General features: G+C 37.3%; 1 protein-coding gene across 1 annotated transcript in view; it reads left to right on the top strand.

Moving 5' to 3' along the window:
- slc49a4 (solute carrier family 49 member 4) overlaps positions 1 to 19,542 on the top strand; it is a 62,252-nt gene that overhangs the window by 26,281 nt on the left and 16,429 nt on the right. The window contains exons 6-8 of the mRNA XM_039685630.2: positions 7,175 to 7,242; positions 14,944 to 15,071; positions 18,006 to 18,188. Coding sequence (XP_039541564.1) covers positions 7,175 to 7,242; positions 14,944 to 15,071; positions 18,006 to 18,188 — 379 coding nt within the window. The remainder of the gene's footprint in view (positions 1 to 7,174; positions 7,243 to 14,943; positions 15,072 to 18,005; positions 18,189 to 19,542) is intronic.

Below are 19,542 nucleotides of genomic sequence, written 5' to 3'. Positions count from 1 at the left end.
TAACTTAGCAATAAAAAAGCATCCAGTCATGGTGTGAAAGTTTATATTCTGAAGATGTTAAGTTCTTGCATTTTGATTGGTGTCAGAAGTCACTCACAACAAATAAGTTTTCACGTTCGCACACAGTAATTTGTGAGTGGATAATGGTAGAGCCCTGAGGCAGTAAGCATGTAGAGCAGTACAACAATAATTAGCTGCAAGTGTATAGTCCACCGCTACATTAATCAATCTTGTCTAATTGCTTCATTAATGGTGAATGGCCATTAAGCCTGCGCACAATGGCTGTGCACTGATTAGGCAGACACCCTTTGCCCTTGGAAAGTTATCATCAAATTCAAAGTGCTTTGCTGGGGTTGAGCAACATTAAGAGTGACTGTTATATTAAAGCTTCCTCAAACTGCTCACAACTGCTTTGTGATGGTGTTTGTGTAGAACTATTTCACCCTGATTAAAACTAAAGGGGGAGAAATATGGTTTTCCGATTTTAAAACCCATTTTAGTGAGTGATGCCATGTTGGGTTTTTTTGTCGCTAAGGCTTGCGGTTTAAACATGTCAGTGTGTTAAGCTCATCAAACATGGAGATCTAGAATACCTGTTTGTGTTGAATACCTGTAGTGTTTGCTTTCACAGAAGTATTCAATATAGAGGGTATGCGCGTGACGTCACCGTCGGCCGGAGTGCCTGCAGTTACTCACAGTGAGTGGCAAAATGACTGAGCGGCTGTATTTGTTGTTAGCGTGAATGCCGCGAAAAACAAACACAACACATATAAAGTGGGAAAGAGCTTTACGATTGACTGTACAACTAGATTTGACGACAAAATCGGAGGTATATTTTTACAGACTGCTATAGAAAGAGAAGCAAGTCACAGAAACAACTGGACTCCAGTCAGCGAAAGCTGGATTTGCAGTTATCATTTTGTCAATATGCCGAATTTAGGTGTAAAACCATACCTATATATTTTGTATTGTTATATATATATATTTACAACTCATCAATTATATATTTATCATTGCATATTCTGCATTTTTGGATGTTTTTTTATTAAACACTGACTTAAAAAAACTATAACATTTTAGGGCTGGACTATATGATGATATAGGCTATATATAACATTGATATAAGTGATCACCCAGATTTAGACCTACCTATATTGTTTTTACATAAAGCGTTCACAGGCAAATTTGCTTTATGTTTAGGTCTATATTGCTTTTATTTCCCCGGTGTCGAAATCAGGCAAACATAAATGTCAGGCAACACGATTCCTGGCTGCATGTCAATATCCATGGATCACTGGATCTTTAGTAAGTTGTAAGGAACACTAGCCTATATTGAGTCCAACATTTAGTTTAAATTGATAAAATTGTTCATTTTAGTCGCGTTCTCGAAGTTTCCCCTATTAAATCCAGTCATGCAGCAGATCTTTTGCCACTCAGTCAGGCTTAAGGCCAATTTATACTTCTGCGTAGGGTGCGCGCAGTAGGTACGGCGTAGCATACGCACAGACGCGTCCCATACCGCGTACCCTTCGCCGTCGCCTGACGCGCACCTCCTCAAAAATGTAACTACACGTCGCGACGACGCGGACCGCAAGATCGGTGATTGGTTGGCTTGGTAGCATCGCATTTCCTCCTACGCATTTCCGCACGTACCTTCTCACGCATTTCCACCACTGTCTATGATTTCCACAAGTTTCATCTCCTCCGAAGTCTTCTCTCATTTCTGCCTTTCAGTTTTAGTAATTTTACTAAAGTGAACTGTTTTTCCACCTTAATAAGCTCCAATTCCAACATGATCAGCTCTCTTTCAGTCGTAGTAACCTAGCCGCGAGGAATCTAAACACAGTGGAACATTAAAACTCTCCGCCGCCAACTAGCGTTTCGGAGCAGTACTGCAGAGCAACCAAGACCTGAACGCAGAAGTATAAATGCTCACAACGGCGTCGCCTACGTGCGTAGCCAACGCCGTACACTACGGCGTACCCTCGACGCAGAAGTATAAATTGGCCTTTAGGGGGGTTGTTCCGGCGGGAAAGTGACGTTAATGCATTCCCTCTATATATAAACAGAACATATAACAAAATCATCACACATTTATATTGTATCAGTATAAAACAGTAACGTCAATGTAATTGGGATATATGCAATATCATTCTCCACCTTGTTCCAAGTCCTAACCATCACAATGCACTATATCAAAATGAGAATTTGAAATAAGGCTTTGGACACACATGATTTACACTTTTTTGCCTACTAGGGTATAAAATTGCAGCGTTACAGCAGTAGACATAAATCACAGAATGGGAAATGGTAATTAATACATCCAGGGGCACTGGAACCAGGGTTCTCTTTGCCACTTAACACTCCCCCCAAACTTTTAGCTCACATTCCCATTGGCAGATATTAAATTATGAAGTCTACCACTGCTGCCTCTGCTGCCTGCATTAAAATCACATAATATATGGCATTCTGATATATGGTATGGTTCACCGTAGTTAAAGCACTTGATGTTTATTTCAAATAGATAAAGATGTCGTTTACCCCTGCAGGAAGACATTTCATCAGCACATGTATCCTCAGACCTTATAAATCCCTGGAGCAGCGGTGCCGTTTAGTGAGAATGTGCTTGTCCAGACAGGGACAGTGTTAAGAAGGTTTTTGAGAAATAGAAAATGCACAGTGCTGAATCTCCTCACATGCTAAAATCAGCATCACGTTTGATTTTGTGTATTCTAGAACGATGAAGCTGTCAAATAAATGTCACGTTCATTTGTGCACAAATGAAGTGTCACACAAATCACACGGCACGAGACTGACCTTACATTTATGAGAAATATCCAATCAGTGTGTTATTGACCATTTTAAAGGAACGGAATGAATTTAAATGATTTTTGAACGTGTCTTGAAGTTAAATTGTTGATGTTTCAGTTCATCTTGGAGGTGAGCTCTACTACATTGCAAAATGACAGTGAATTGTTATATGAGTTAGCATGAATCATGAATGTTAATTAGCTACTGTGACACTCTGGTCTAGGTAGATTAGCTTGCAATGAGCAAAGTAATATTCATGAGCCCAGTGTTCTCTGAATAGTGGCATTACAACCCAGCCAAAGACAGTGAGATTCAGCTCTGGGTGCAGTTGTTTGTCCTGATAGCCACTGGTCAGAAGTACATAAGGAAATGTTCTTTTAGTGTTTTCCTGAAGGTGCATTGGGTGAGAGATGTTGTTTCTTATGGCTGAGAGCTTATCCAGCATTCTGCTCTCCATCACCACCCCCAGGGGATCAAGGCTGATGCCCAGACAGAGCCAGTGCTCTTGTTAGCATCGCTAGCTAACAAATCAGCCAAATCAAAGTCTGATGCTGTAACTTTTTTCTGACTAGAATCTTTTTTCTCCTTGCATGGTATATTTTGGTGGACGAGAGACGAGTGTATTTTAGAACTGTTTTTATTGGCAGAGAAGATATTGTAAAAAGGGCCACGAAATCGATCCAAATAGCGGGGTCCGATTCGTGGTGAAGGTTTCAAGCGCGTTCCGTCTTTTCCAAGCAAAGTGTTTTTTAATTAAATGCGACACATTTAATCTTATGTATTAACTCGTTTCATCTGACTCCGTAAAATGAAAAGGTTTATCAATGATATCATTTAATACGTTAATGTTTGACTATTCCTTTTAACTCTAATGAAAATAAAGTCAAAGTCTGTTAGAATGGTCAAGTATAACAATTTATTATGTCAGGTAAATGTATTATTACAGTTCCACAAGATAATCAGAGCAAACCATCAATTGTTTTAGGACAAAGGAACTTTACCCAACATATTAGCTACATGAGCTGAGTCTCGAAGACACAGCATCATGGGCTGATCTGATACAGAATAGCAGCCCTGAACTCTTGTGCATTTCCCTTAAATAGAGCCAAACCTTACCTGATCGAATCACCAAATTTACCTGATCCAATCACCAAACTACAATGGACTGAATCCCCCCACCAATCTTACTGGGGGAAGGAGAAGTTGCATTCAGACAAAGGTGATTAACTCAAAGACACATCCCTTTGTGTGCAAGATATTTCTATATTCTTAAAAACCTTATTACCTTTTCTTTAACTTCTTTGGAAATGAGACATTATTACCAGTCACCCTGAGACTTTTGAAATGATATCAAACACTTCACAAAGATTATCACATTCACATTAAAACCATCTTTTGTGAGTTTCCTCTGCAAGTGTGTGTGTGTGTGTTTGTTGTTCAAGCAAGGTCTTCTTGTCTTCAGAAGACACTGGTCACTGATTACATCAACCAGTTCCAGTTTTCCAGTCTTACAATATAAATAAATAAACGGGTCATATGTAGTTTACTATTGGGGGTGGACCTCGGTCTTTCAAACATGCAGAGATGGAGTTTGCTGCATTCACTGTAACGGAGCTGCTCTGAGACACGAAGGCTGTTCTTAACTGTTCACATTGCTGTTTTAAATGGAGCCAATATCAGACTCAAGTGTAGATCATGATCCTAAACTGACCTGCTTGCACAGATGAATGATACACACTTCACACTATCGTAGAGAAGTAAAGACGAAGAACTTTAAAGTGAGCAATTACTCGTTTATTTATTCTGATCTGCTGCGGAATCCAGCAAATGTCTTAAAGGGGTGGTTACTGCTTTTTTTCTTTGCATGATTGTGTTTATGGGGTGCTGTATAACATATATTCGTGTTTTTTCTTTTTTTAAAAGTCAAATTTTTCATAAATTTCACCTTTATTGTAAGCCGCTTTCTCCTCTGTCATTTGAAAGACTGGTTGACTTCCTGATTCTATGAAACCACTCCCTCAGAAACAGGCTATGGGCTCAGATTGGTTATTTTGGGCCGGCAAAGTTTCATGTGTTGTTCCTGTCAAATGTAAATAATGGTGTCGATACTGGTGTCGATAGTATGAGCCAGAATCAGACCCAGAAAGCAGCGATGAAGAGAGGCAAGCAGAACCTCACCACACACCGCTATTGCTAAACGATTCTGAATGGTAATTTGCCTATATATTTTTTTCTTTTTTTTACTTTATACGGGTTTGTTTTACACAAAATAACATGGAACTGACTAGCTACTATATACACAAACAGTGTTGGTATTGGTTTACATTCTTGATCAAATCGAAAAATAACGTCATAAAGTATATATACATGAAAAATACATTTACAACATTAGTACATATACAAAATTCGGGTCCATAATGTTTGTACGCGTTTGTCATAGACACATAATAGCATAACTAGTAGCCTATTGGCTATAAAGCCAGCGCCATTTGAAAAAAATAAAATACAAGGCTACGTCTGAAATTATACATGCAAATACATTTAAAATGGCCCAACAACTGCTGCCTCTGGTTTTAAAGTTGGAACTGCTTCACGTTTTAGTAACAGTTTCTTGTTGAATCCGGCGTTGAACTCGTGGAGATTCTGGAAGCTGTCTTCGTAAAATGCGCAGCACAGAGAGCTAAATTATGATCGTCTTTTTCAGGAAGATAATCAAACATAAATTGTATCCATTGTTGACGAAGAACAGCGTCCGTGGGCAGCTCGAACACAGAAGACCTGACAGCTGGGTGAACATAACACACTTTCGATCAGCCGCAGAAATATGGCCATGCCCTTTTTTGCATTTTCCGGAGGGAGGGTTGATGCAAATGTATGGGTTAGTGACGTCTAAAACCCAGCTGTAGTCCCAAGAGTCGTTTTTGTAGGCATTAAACTTCCTGATTTTTAAAAGACTATATCTCTGCTTACACTGAAGTTTCAGCGCTGCAACTTTGCAGATTCTGTTCATGCACCAACAGCAACATTACACACTATTTAAAATGAAAAAATTGAAATCGCAATCAACACCCCCCCCCCCCCTTTGATGAGGGTGTGAAAAAAGAAAGCAGTTTTTCACATCACTGTCCTTCCACTGACTGCCTTACATAACTATCGCGATAACTTTAGATAAAATGTGCGCATAATTGTGACGAATGTTGCTACAGTGACATAAGTTCCATGAATTCCGATATGACTGTTCAGACTTGAGGTCGCATAGCAAAACAACTGACCTGTATCGAATGTTGGACCACATATAGAGGTGGCCCAAATCAGAACTGAAAAAGATTAATTCCATGTGGTTTGTGCTGTTCACACTGTCATGACAAAAAAAAAAAAAGGATTTGGGATTTTGAGAAGTCCATATATATATATATATATATATATATATATATATTGTATATATATATATATATACCTGTGTATATATATATATATATATATATATATAATGCTTTATATATAATGCTTTCAGTTTGACAGATACTTTGCTAAAGCATTAGCACAAAGCACAAATGTTTGAGACCTTAGTCTCCCAGACCTTATTCTTTGTAATTTAATGGTAAACACTGTACATGCACTGTCGTTTTGTGTGTGTTTTGTTAAATATAAATTTTAATGTATAATATTAAAAAAATGTTTAATGGTATAATATATTTTTATTTCAAATAAATAATTTTCCTTTAACTTTCTATTCATCAAAAAATCCTGGAAAAAAGTCTCCTCAAAAATATTAAGCAGCACGTCTGTTTTCAGCTTTTATAATATTATATGAAGAAATGTTTCTTAAGCACCAAATCAGCATTTATTTTTAATTTTTTTTAAGGCTTATGTGATCCTGAAGACGGATGGTTTTACATTTAAAATGGTTATTTGAAATTGTAATAATATTTCACAATATTACTATTTTTATATATATAAATAAATGCATCCTTGGTGAGCTTGAGACTTCTTTCATAAGCAATAAAAAAAATGTAATTCACCTTTGCTTCGACAAACAATATGTTGCCTTTTATTTGGTTCTCATATAGGGACTTTTTTGTATCCCTGTTCTTATCAATACTGTGACCTCAGCCATGCCTGACACAGACCTATCGGTTTTATGAAGTCTGCTATTGAACCATATTGCTCATCAAAAATATATATATATCTATCTGTGGACAGCATGAAGTCTGCCTGTTTATTCCTCTATCTGATAGACACATTTGCTCAGACTGTAGACGATCTTGGCTCTCTCCCCATTAGGCTGCATCATCACAAGTGATGTTCAGCATCACAAGCAGTGAATAATCCCCTATGATCACACATTTCTCTGCTCTGATAGGTGGACGCTGGCTGGATTGGGTTCTGGTCCATAGTTGGAGGCTGCGTGTTTGGTGTGGCTATGGCGAGGTGAGTAATGCCTGAGAAATGATGGTGATGTTGCCATGCATTTGAACTTGTTAACATTTACTGTACATGTATTGTACAGTGACATGGAAAAGAGAAGTAGCAGACCCTTAAACATTAGTCACATAAGAATCCATGAGCGAGCTTTACTGATTAACTGCTGGGATGCTAAAACTCTCTCCAAACTCATCCCCGTTAAAGCACCGGTATTACAGCAAATCCACTGCCTTCAACAAAACATTTCAAAACAAATATTGTTAAACTCCTACATTTGCATCTCAGGGGTTTCAATAGGTGCCTCATTCATTCAACACCTTTAGTTACACATCAAGGTAAAAAATAGTTCAACTTAGTTGAATAATAAATTGTCTCAAGACCACTGTTCTTTTTTGCTCTCCATACCAGCTGATAGCCTGTAATCGTAATTCAAAAAAGGAAACCGAAAGTTAGGGCTTCAGATATGCATACTGTAACTCTTACCATTTTCAAACAAGTCTTGCTCTCCACAGAAAAATTCAAAGAAAATCATCACAAATGAGATGCAGATGAAAAATGAGAAGAGCTTTCTCTGTGTGCCCTCTGGATATTATTATTTGCTTGCTTTTGGTACTTCCATTTTTGTTTTCATGCACTGGTTCGCTAAGCTGAACAACCAATCAGAGTGACAGGCTCACTGACAAGCTCCACCTCCAATTCAACATTCTAAGTCGGCATAAAAATTCGCAGCGAGGGTCTGAAAAAATTAGGGCTGTGAAACGATTAATCACGATTAATCACATCCAAAATAAAAGTTTGTGTTTACATAATATATGTGTTTAGTGTGTATAATTATTTTGGATTAGTGCTGTCAAACGATTAAAATATTTAATCGCGATTAATCGCATTAATGTCATAGTTAACTCACGATTAATTGCAATTAATCACACATTTTTATCTATTCTAAATGTCTCTTGATTTCTTTTTTCCCCATTATTTTTTCTCATTTTAATGCTCTTATCTACATGGATCGGCTTGCTTTGTGCAAATGTTTTTTATTGAAAACAACATTATCATATACGGTGTTCAAATTCACACTAAAATTCTCACTTGGAGCAAATAATCTCTCACACAATGTAACACTGTCCATCAATAAAAGGGTGAAAGAAATACTGATGAGGTCCTGATATTAATGAGAATTCGCATCAGCTGTGTGTGTTTAAACACACAGATCACGACAAAACACACCGATCACGTTGGTCTTGTCAATGGAACCATTTGGCAACTTTTAAAAGTAAACTTTCCATTCATCTTATAGGCATCCATTTCGGCATCTCGCGCTCTTTGTCCACTCAAAATATAACGTTAACCAATTATTTGGTCGGCTCGCAAGCCCAAACGAGTGTGTGCGGCGTTCCTGTTTTGTTTACAGTCTAGCTAAATCTGCTTGCGCTTTGGTCGCCGAAGCAACATCCTTGCGCAGCGCACGCTATTGAAATGAATGAGTTTCATAGTGCAGCACGCGCATGCCGCATCTTGTTGCAAAAGCATGTGAAAGAAAACTACAAAGTTTGCTAGGCCAAAAAGGCCGTTAATCGCGCAATAAAAAAAATGACGCCGTTAAAATAGGTTTGCGTTAACACTAGGGGTGTAACATGTTTTCGTATTGAACCGTTTCGGTTCGAAGCTTCCGGTTCGGTACGCATACAAACCGAACGATTGCTTGGACCATTTTTCCTGCCGGCAAAATTCGTGCTGACGCGGCCAACACAACGTTGCGCAACATCAAATGGCAAGCGTAATGAATGCAGAACGAAACTGCGCTATAAATGTGCTTCACGGATCGTTTATCAGTTCGGACCAGCAACATCTGTGCAGCGCGAGCCGATCTCGACCAAGCGACACTGTTACTACACAACGCTAAGAGATCCGGTAAAGAAAACATTTGAATTCGCCACTCGGGTAATAACATCGCTGCGAGATCTAGTGAGATGCATTCACATTTCTCCGTTATTAACCGCAGATCTCTATTAGATCAAACAGCGCTGTCATGGAAACCAGGAGAAACATTGTGCCGTGAATGAATTTTACGTCCACAGACCAGCAACATTCACCATGGATTTAATATAGTAACACTAACTGGAACCAGTTTGGCTGGAATGGTGAAATGCTTTCAAGTACTTCACACATCTTTTACCAGCACTTCAAAATTCAAATATTATATAAATAAATATATATTTAAATGTTATTTTTAATGTGATGACCAAAACATTATTTGTTCACCCTTCAAAGATGACCCCCATTTATAAACCTGAAAGTTTCAAGATCTAGGAAAACTCACACTTATTTAAAAATATTTTTTCTTTAAACAAATAGGAAATTTCTCTGGCATTTCTTTCTTTTTGCTGTATCGAAAACGTACCGAACCGTGACTTTAAAACCGAGGTACGTACCGAACCGTGATTTTTGTGTACCGTTACACCCCTAGTTAACACCGTTAATAACGCGTTTAACTGACAGCCCTATTTTGGATATATAAATTCACACACATGTATGTATATAGAAAAATGTGTTATTAATATATCAAATATTTATATTCATGTATAATATTAGTTTTGTATAAATATAAATAAAGTATATACATGCAAATATTTCTTAAATATGTACATGCATGTGTGTGTATTTATATATACAAAATAATTATACACACTACACGCACATATATTAAGTAAACACAAACTTTTATTTTGGATACGATTAATCGCGATTAATCGTTTCACACCCCTAGAAAAAATATGTAGTTTTTCACAGCTAGTAAAATGATAACTTTTAAAACCAGCACTGGACTACAATGGCTACCAACTTCCACCTTTCAGCGAATCAATTTGGGCAAAAGTCACATAAAATAATACATACGCGTGAATATAACCCACGCCTGGCACAGCTTGTGTGCTTAGCCACTGACAGGAAAAAATAAATAAGTAAAAATCCTGCGAAAAGAAAATATGAACAAAAGTAGAAAAGTTGTTGTTTTTTCACACAAGTATGCTTGTCAACAATGTTTTAGGCCTAATTATTAAAGTTTCATGACAAAAATGCTAGAATGCTGACGTTTCTAGAAACTTTCTAAGGTTTTATTTAGCTTTAAAATGGTCTGAAATGACTGTATCCCTGGCAACTAGGCACATAAACCAGTGTCAAACCTGTGTCATCCTTTTCAGTTTGTTCCTACGCTCTTGCTGGAAAGACATCTATTCTGTCTTTGTTAGGCCACTTTTTTTTTTTTTCTGGGTGTTTTGGATCCTCCCTGATCCCAAAGCTAATTTATTCTCTTTCTGCTAATTTATTAAAATCAGCTTTTGTTATGAACAGTGGGTGAAAATGCTAATGAAATGGTCACGTCGTCGCACTGATTAAGACACTGGCGTAGAGAAGAGAGAAAGAGCAAACTGTTGTCTGCAAAAAGCAAGAGATTTGTCTTTCCCCGAAGACTAAATATTTGCAGGAAGGCTCAAATCAGTGCATACTGTCGGGTTTTGTATTATGCAAACCTTTTAATTAGGAAACTGCTTTTAACCAATTGTCGTATTGCTTTATTGGTTTTGGGGTTAGTACATGCATTACCATTAAGATAGGGAGGGACAAAGTGGGGTAAAACATCAATAAAGACTTTTGAGCTCCCCTTATTGTGTGTTATTCAAATCGAGTCATGAGCCACAAGCCGATTGGGGATTGAGAAAGCTGATTAAAGATTACACACCCCGCCAGTTTCTTTGTCACTTGTACATGTTAGCTTTTTTCTCATGTTGACTGTTCATTTGGGACAGGTTGCAGAAAGAAGCAACAGATGCCCCACTAAGTCTCCACGGCAGCACTGCCCTATTAGTGTTCGTTTGGCGAGTGATCTCTCGTTAATGGGCCCCTGTGAGTTACTGGGTCCAGTGCCCTGCCTGTGCCACGAATCATATGCGTTAACATGAGTTATTATACACCACCAGCTATTCGCCGCAGAGCGCATCCCTTTGGGTCAAGTCCATGCTTTAGAAAAATTGATGCATTAAAATCGAGATGCAGGGGCGATGGCTACACATTCTGAATGATGCGATTCCGGAGGAGGATATAATAGCCGCAAGCCTCGTCAAAGACTCGTCCTCATTCACCGTTATGGTGGAGTTATCCTAGATGAGTGAATCATAAGAGGCTGTCTCCGCAAGTCAATTAACGGTTTGTGGTGTGAGGTATACTGATCGGTTGGGCAAACACTGGGATGCCTGACAAACCACCAGACTTTAATTGTCAGACAGCAGTTCAGGAGGCAGGGTGACATTGATTTTGCGATTGAAGAAGTCGATGTTGTCGAGTCAAGAAAGTGAGGTTGAAAACCGATTAAATTTAAAAGGATAGTTCACTTTGAAATAAATATTTGGTATGTTTTAGCTTACCTCAAGGGCATCCAAGATGTAGGTGTCTTTGTTTCCGTGGTAGTTTCAATTTTGATATTTTTAGGTCAAACCGTTTGTGTCTGTCAGTCATATAATGGAGGTCTATGGTCACCACCTTAAAGAGCACGCACAGAGAATTCCAAATTAAACATGATTTAATGACTCGTAAATGTACACATTGATGGCCTAAGACATGAAACGAGCGCTTTGTGTGAGAAAATGAACAGTATTTTAAAGGGCATATTGCAGGTTAGAGGACCCAACGAGTCAATGCATAGAAAAACAATGTAGGAACTAGATTTTCTTTAAAATATACGTATAAACACGCCACAGAAGCTTCTGCAGTCGTTTTTGTGAGAAAATTTTACTTCCGCGTCTGAAAATGGGCGTGGCGGGCGTGACGCAATGAGCGGGAGAGCGGTCGATTCACACAACAGGAAAACAATGAATCGCATGACATTTCGGACGCTGAGGAAATACTCGTATGACGGATCAAGCCATAAAGTTATGAGCCTGCTATGCTAAAGAGATCAGGGACAGGCCAGGATAATGTCAGACAGAATGGTCAGAGACAAATTGAGCTGTGATGTGAGGAGAACCAGTGGAGAACAGGACAGGTGCCTTTTAGGTGAGAGACGTGCTTACACGTTCGCTAACGATATACACTGTGCTCACAATATTGTACAGATTATTATGATCCTATAACAGGCCAGCAGACATTAGTATGTTTAGGGTAGATTTATATGCTATTAAATGTATAAAAACTTTACTTGAGTATATTTCTATAGGCTACTAAAAGCATAGGCTATACTCGGGTAAATTTTTAATACATATTTTTCACCTTGGTTATAACATAAACAGAACATTAAAGGTTTGAGTATTTAAACAACCAATTTTGTTTTTCAATTACAAGTTTTATTTAGGGCATGACATGACTAAGTTACCTATATAACACTATTTGATGCCATTGGTAGTAGGCTATACGACGATCAATATGCTTCGGCATACCATGTTGAACTCCATCATATTGCCGGGATGCTAATCATTTGATCTGAAGTGAACGCTACACACGACCGTGTTTTCCGAGCCGAGAGGAGAAATCCCGTCTCTTCACCTGCTCAAACCGCACCAGGAACGAAAGATAGGCTATATAGCACAGTCACTTTTATTGTAATGGAAACTTGTGGACTCGATCTTGAAGTCCTGACAGGCTGGAGTTTTTGCAATCTCCACAAACACAATATTTACCATGACGATGATAAATTAAAATGCAAAAACTAACGAAAGCACACTGACTGACGAGCGCTCTCACTGAACACCAGCCTGCTCTCACTGAGCCGAGGCTGCGGCTCCCTGCTATGACGTCAAATGACGCGACGTTGAAAAAAAAGCCGTTTTTACTAGCAGTCCAAGAAACGCTCACTTTATCTTCTAAATTAGTGTCCTTATGTTGTTTTAAAACATTTTAAATCCTGCATTAACTTTTCATATGGTATTTTCATACAAGGTTATCTATAAATTTCGATTTTTTTTTTACCTGCAATATGCTCTTTAATCGTTTTTACCTCGTGTAACCACAGCCACGTCCAACTGATCTGGTTACAAGAGGTAAAAACGATATAAACACTGTTCGTTTTCTCACACAAACTGCTCGTTTCTTGTCTTAGGCCATCAATGTGTACTTACATTTACGAGTCATTAAATCATGTTTAATTTGGACTTCTCTGTGCGTGCTTTTTGAGGTGGTGACCATTGACCTCCATGACCTCCATTAACGCAGTAACATAATGTGGGTCCATACATGCAAAACGAAGCATTGAGAACTTTGTAAGTGTACAGACCGTTTAATAAGAAGAAACTTTATGAAGACAGTTCACTTCGCGTATACAGACAGGAGAAATTTTATTTATTCTTAAAAAATAGTCTCGATAAGTCAAACCACGAACGTCGTGCTGAGTGATCTGAACTGTATGAAGTTCAACGAACTTCTGAACTGTATGAACGGCATTCAGGGTTCGACTTATCGAGACTATTTTTTAAGATGGCTCCTGTCTGTATACGTGAAGTGAACTGTCTTCATAAAGTATCTTCTTATTAAACGGTCTGTACACTTACAAAGTTCTCAATCCTTCGGTTTGCATGTAGGGACCCTCATTATGTTACTGTGTTAGTGTGGGGCTATTTTGAGCCTTGTTAGTGGTATAAACTAGATTTTTTTTTTTTTACTTATTATATGCCCCCATTACTAGCATTATACGCTAAACAGTTTTTAGAGATAAAACTCTTTACATTCGATTATCATGAAAACAAAACTCAGAGAACAATTGACTATGTACCGATGTTTTATTAGACTAAAGGTTCATTGTTCGCCGGAGTTCTCCTTTAATGTTTTGTTGCGCGTTTCTGAAAAAAATAAATAAATAAATAAAAAAAATATCGGCCGATATATCGGAATATCGGATTTTAAAACCCAAAAATATTTGTATCGTATCGGCCTTCGAAATCCTTTATCGGTCGGGCTGTATGTCAAACATGGAGTGGCACATTTTATTTGAATATATTGGAATGTTAATGAGATTTGAGAGCTGTAAAGATTGTCTCTGAATACCATAGGCGTCCATTGTATTGAGCTGCATGAACAACCTGACACATTTCCCCAATAGTGTTCCACCGAATATACGAATTCACAAGTTTGGAATGACATGATTGCAAGTAAAGGAAGACAAAACGTCCATTTTGAGGTGAATAGTTACTTTAAAAGGCATTAAAAGCCCATAAGCCATTATTAAAAATAAGTCTTGCAACCCCGACACAACAAATAACAGCTAACTCTAATAAAACATAAAGTGTTTTTATTATGATGGCTTTCATCTCTGTTGTGAGGAAAGGTGATGAATTGCATGCCCTTGTGATATTGCTATGGATTGCTGCCGTCATGTTAGAGGTGCTAAATTGTGTCTGATGCCTGATGAGAGGAGACTGTGTGAAGAAGTTAGTCAGAAGCTATAAAATATATTATGTTGTGAGGATTTGTTTTGAGCTATCTCCAGTAGGCTTGTTTTTGAGGGACAAGATTTTTCGTGCGCGCGTAGCATCTGACGTAGGTGCCGAAAATAAGATCTGTGAAAAAGTTTCACCTGCACTTGCCTATAATTTGCCGCCTCTGTAGTTTTGTGTGTGTGTGTGTGTCTGTGTGTCTTGTTCTGTCACCTTTGAGCTATGACTCAAGATTCAAGTTTCTCTCTCTCTCCTCCTGCTTTCTTATGTTTTCTGCTTTTGCCCTCAGGTTTGCTGACTATATTCGAGGGATGTTGAAGCTGATTCTCGTGCTGATGTTTGCCGGTGCATCCTTGGCGGCCACCTGGTTCACTCTCACCTGCTTGACAAGGCTCACCCACCTGCCCTCTACTAAAGGTACGCTGTGGTGAAAAGGACAGTCTTTTCTGCCTCGTGGACATCCACAAAACTGTCAGCACGCGGGGAGTCTGCCAGGCGAACAGCAAGCTGCGAATTTATCTGTGATAGGGAGCCAGAGGAACTCATTAAGTCCTGATCACTGAAGAGAAACGGGGAGTGGGTATCTAGAGAAGTCGGCCTGAAACAAACATATGCCCCATAGATCAGCCAGCTCAGATATTTCCATCAATTATCATTTTATGGTTGGCACCTGACTTTTTTTTTATATGCTCTCTCCCAGAATTCCTGGCAAACAGAGCTTTCAGACTCATGGGCCATCTCTCCATCTGGCATGATTTTACAGTATATCACACGCACATGTCCCGTTGCCATCCGTGCCTGTCGTGATTCATATAACTCACTAATGAACTATGACTGATACAAGACTAAAAGACTATGACAAGACTATGTTGTGGCAACATCAATTCATCACAACTTATTATAGATGGGATCATTATGCAAGGAATAACTGACAATGGACTTTCGCCTACCGTGTCCATATAATCTAATGGTGCCTCTCTCATTTAATCAAAATATACCATGGTTATCACATGAAGAGTTCAGATGCAAAAGCCTCTAAATACCATTTGAAATTTTCTTCTAAAATGACCAATTTTATCAAGCTTGTATATTTAAGTTCAGTAATTTCACTTAAATGACAATTAATAGGTAATCTTCATTGCCATTTAAGTGAAATTACTGAACTTAAATATACAAGCTTGATAAAAATGATCATTTTAGAAGAAAATTTCAAATGGCACTTAGAGGCTTTTGCATCTGAACTCTTCACATATATTAGTACTTGCATCCAGTGGGTCAAATTAATGCCAGCCACGTGTCAAATGTGCCTGTTTTGTGCAGTGCTAGGTTTTTTTTCCTTGTCTTTCAGTTACTGCGACATGCATGATGTCTCTGAATAGCACTCAACAAGAATTGCCATTGCTTAGAAGCAACAGTGCATGGTTGAATAAACACATTTGATTGAAAATGCAGTGCAAGCACTTTTTATAGGCTATACATAAAGTTTCTATGCTTTATTGCTAATAATTTTTTCTTGTACAGTATCTGAATGTTCTAAATAGTATTCAAATAATATAGAAATGATGATATTCATTGTGTAACATTTATGCAAGGAATAATTGGCCACATTACTACCTTGACTTACATTTTTCAAAATGCAGTGGTGCCATTGTCAGTTCTTGGTTACACGTATCTCAGATATTTCTCATGATTACAATTACATTATACTGAAAATTTGGGAATCATTCATAATGAACATGTTTATGAATGTGCTTGATTCTTTTATTCACCAATATTGCATTAAATTGGTCACAAATTGCACCACTGTTAAAGTTTTGGGTCAGTAAGTTTAAGGGATACTCCACTTTTTTGGGAAATAGGCTCATTTTTCCACTCCCCCAGAGTTAAACAGTTGGGTTTTACCATTTTCATATTCAGACGATTTTCTGATATTTAGAAGAATATCAGTAACCAGACAGTTTCTGGTCTCATTGACTTCCATAGTATATTTTTTTCCTACTATGGAAGTCAATGAGACCAGAAACTGTCTGGTTACTGATATTCTTCAAAATATCAGAAAATCGGCTGAATGGATTTGAAAACGGTAAAACTCAACTGTTTAACTCTGGGGGAGTGGTAAAATGAGCATATTTCCAAAAAAAGTGGAGTATCCCTTTAAAGGTATACTTTTATTCAGCAAGGGATCATTCAATTGATATAGTGACAGTAAAAGACTTTTACATTGTCAAAAATTATCAAAAGAACATAATTTATTTAAAAAAGACATTTTTTCTGTCATTTTTTTATCTTGGTATCTATCCACAGTAATATTTGTATTATTAACCCCTTTTCAACATTGCTTATATTTCTTGAGCACCAGATCAGCATATTAGAATTATATTATTAATGGCTACTGAAAATCCAGCTTTGCCATCACAGGAATACTGTGTTAAAATGTAAACAAATAAAATTGTGAAATATAAAAAAATACTATTTTAATTTAGGAGCAAAAGAGACGTCTTTCAAAATATTTTTTTTTTTAAATGACCAACCGCAAACTTTTGAACGGTAGTGTACAATAAATCCATGTATAATAATTTAAATTTGATGGGCTCCATTTTTATGGTGATGCTGAAAAATGCAAAAAAATACCATGTTTTTTTGCAACATTTCTCATAGATGTTGTTCATTTCACTTTTTATGTATCCCCACACCTCAAGTATTGAGTTATTAATCTATAATAATCTTTTCTTATTAACCACCCAGTATTTTCATTGTTTTGGCCATTTTGTAATGACACCTAGTGTTTGCTATGTACTTTTCACTTAGCTGGCAGCTGAGGCTCTGATGTGCTGTTTCTCTTGTTTTTGTGCATTTGGGCCATCCTTTTCTCTTTGCCCTGGTTAGAACCAGTTTGGGTTCGTTTAAAACTGTCCTGCACGCCCACACATGAAGTAGCTTCTATCACTGAGAATGACAATAGACTGACGAGTTTCCATAGCAAGGTGTTTCCTTTTGCCAAATTTTTTTAAGCAAAATTGGGTTTTGGAAATGAAAGTGTATTTAATATTGGAATAAAATACATTTTATTGCAATTTCAACACGTCATTAAATTTCAGCTTTGCTAAGATAATAAGAAAGTGTTCTGTAGTACCAACTCAGCACATTATAATCATTACTTTAAGATGAGGTTGTAAGTGTTTTCGTAGTTGATTAGTGTAATATCTGCTGAAATCGGGTTTGCCAGCGTAGTAAGAAAACGTTTTTTTTTTTACACTCAATCAGTTCCTGTTTAAAGAAGGAACTGTATTCAAGAAATGTATTTGAGATTCAGCCCGCTGTCTCACTTTTTTTCTCTTTTTGCTCCTTTAGCCACTCTCTACACCTCCTGCATCCTGGTGGGTATCTTCATCAACAGTAGCGTGCCCATCTTCTTGGAGCTGTTCATTGAGACGGTTTACCCTGTACCTGAGGGCATCACCTGCGGAGTGGTCACCTTCCTCAGCAACCTCTTCACTGGACTTTTGCTGTTTTTCCTCACCTTTTACTTTACAGGTACCTTGATATTTTTAACTCTTTAAATGCAAGGTTTACAGCAAAGAAAACAAAGTGTACACCAAGTGTAATAGGCAGTGCTGCACTTTTATTTTCTTTATTTTTGAACATATATGTAGATAGTTGTATTTAGATACAACTTGTTACTATAATGATACTACTTGTTACTTCAATTAATTGGAAGATTTTATGCTTGTTGCGCATTTCTTTAGCATTGTGTTGGGGTGGGTGGGGCTTGAAAATTCCCCCTTGTCCATAATGGGGAATGATAGAAAAAGTTTGAGAACCACTGGCCTTAAATAAACACAAGGCAGAGATATGTCCTTCTCCTCAATGATGATTAACTTTCAGTGCAAAGCTTTTCGCATGAAAAAAAGTGCAGAGAGATTGACTTGTCTGCCCTGTCTTGCTCTGTAAATACAAGCTTCCATCTGAATATTGATGAGTCTCTTTCTAACAGGTTTCTTTGGAATGACAGGTAGTCCGTGATCATTTTATTTTAGCTCTTGCTATTGGTGGACACTGTTTTTCAGGTTAACACAAAGGCTGTATGTGTTTTTCCATTCAAAAAGCAGCATTTTGTTATTTGGTGTGCCTATATAGCGCATACATGACATATATAAACATAACATAACATATATACACATGTAGATAACAATGATTTCAATGATTATTTATTAATGGTTTTCAGCGTTCACTAAAACATTCACCAAGTATAGACAAATCTCCCATATCCTCTTCAGGAAATGTCCAGTTCACATTTAACAAAATCTTATTTTGCTATAAAAAATACTATTGATTTTATTAGAATATAAATAGAATATAATTTATAATTTATATTAGAATATAAATCTTATTTTGCTATAATTAAATACTATTAATTATATTAGAATATAAATATTTATAGTATTGTATTATTAAAATATACAAAGTAATATAAACATATAGTCATCTTGTTAAAGTCTGTTTTTATGCATTACAATGATTTAATTTTCCTGAAAATAATGTCATAATATCATTTTATTTGCTTGTTGATTTTGATTTGTGGGGAAAAAACAGACTTACGATAGCCTAGAAATCTAGACTCACCCTAGCGGCAGCAAAAATTATTGTGGTCTAGCAACTCTTCGTTGGCTTTCGAAGTGGATAAACCAAACTCTATTGCCAATTGTGAGTTCCTAGACCTAACATCTTTATAGGTCTGGCTTGCCAGGCTAGACTTCCGATACAATAAAAGGCCAATAAAACTGGCGCAAATCACACAGACATATATTAAAGGAGTGATGTGAGCCATACATGGGGACCACGATATGATATAGTTGTTTTTTACTTTTTTTTTATTATTATTATTTTT

This window comes from Pimephales promelas, chromosome 7 (genome assembly GCF_988280905.1).
Source record: "Pimephales promelas chromosome 7, fPimPro1.hap1.1, whole genome shotgun sequence".
NCBI lineage: Eukaryota > Metazoa > Chordata > Actinopteri > Cypriniformes > Leuciscidae > Pimephales > Pimephales promelas.
This window is presented reverse-complemented; position numbering and strand designations above follow the sequence as displayed.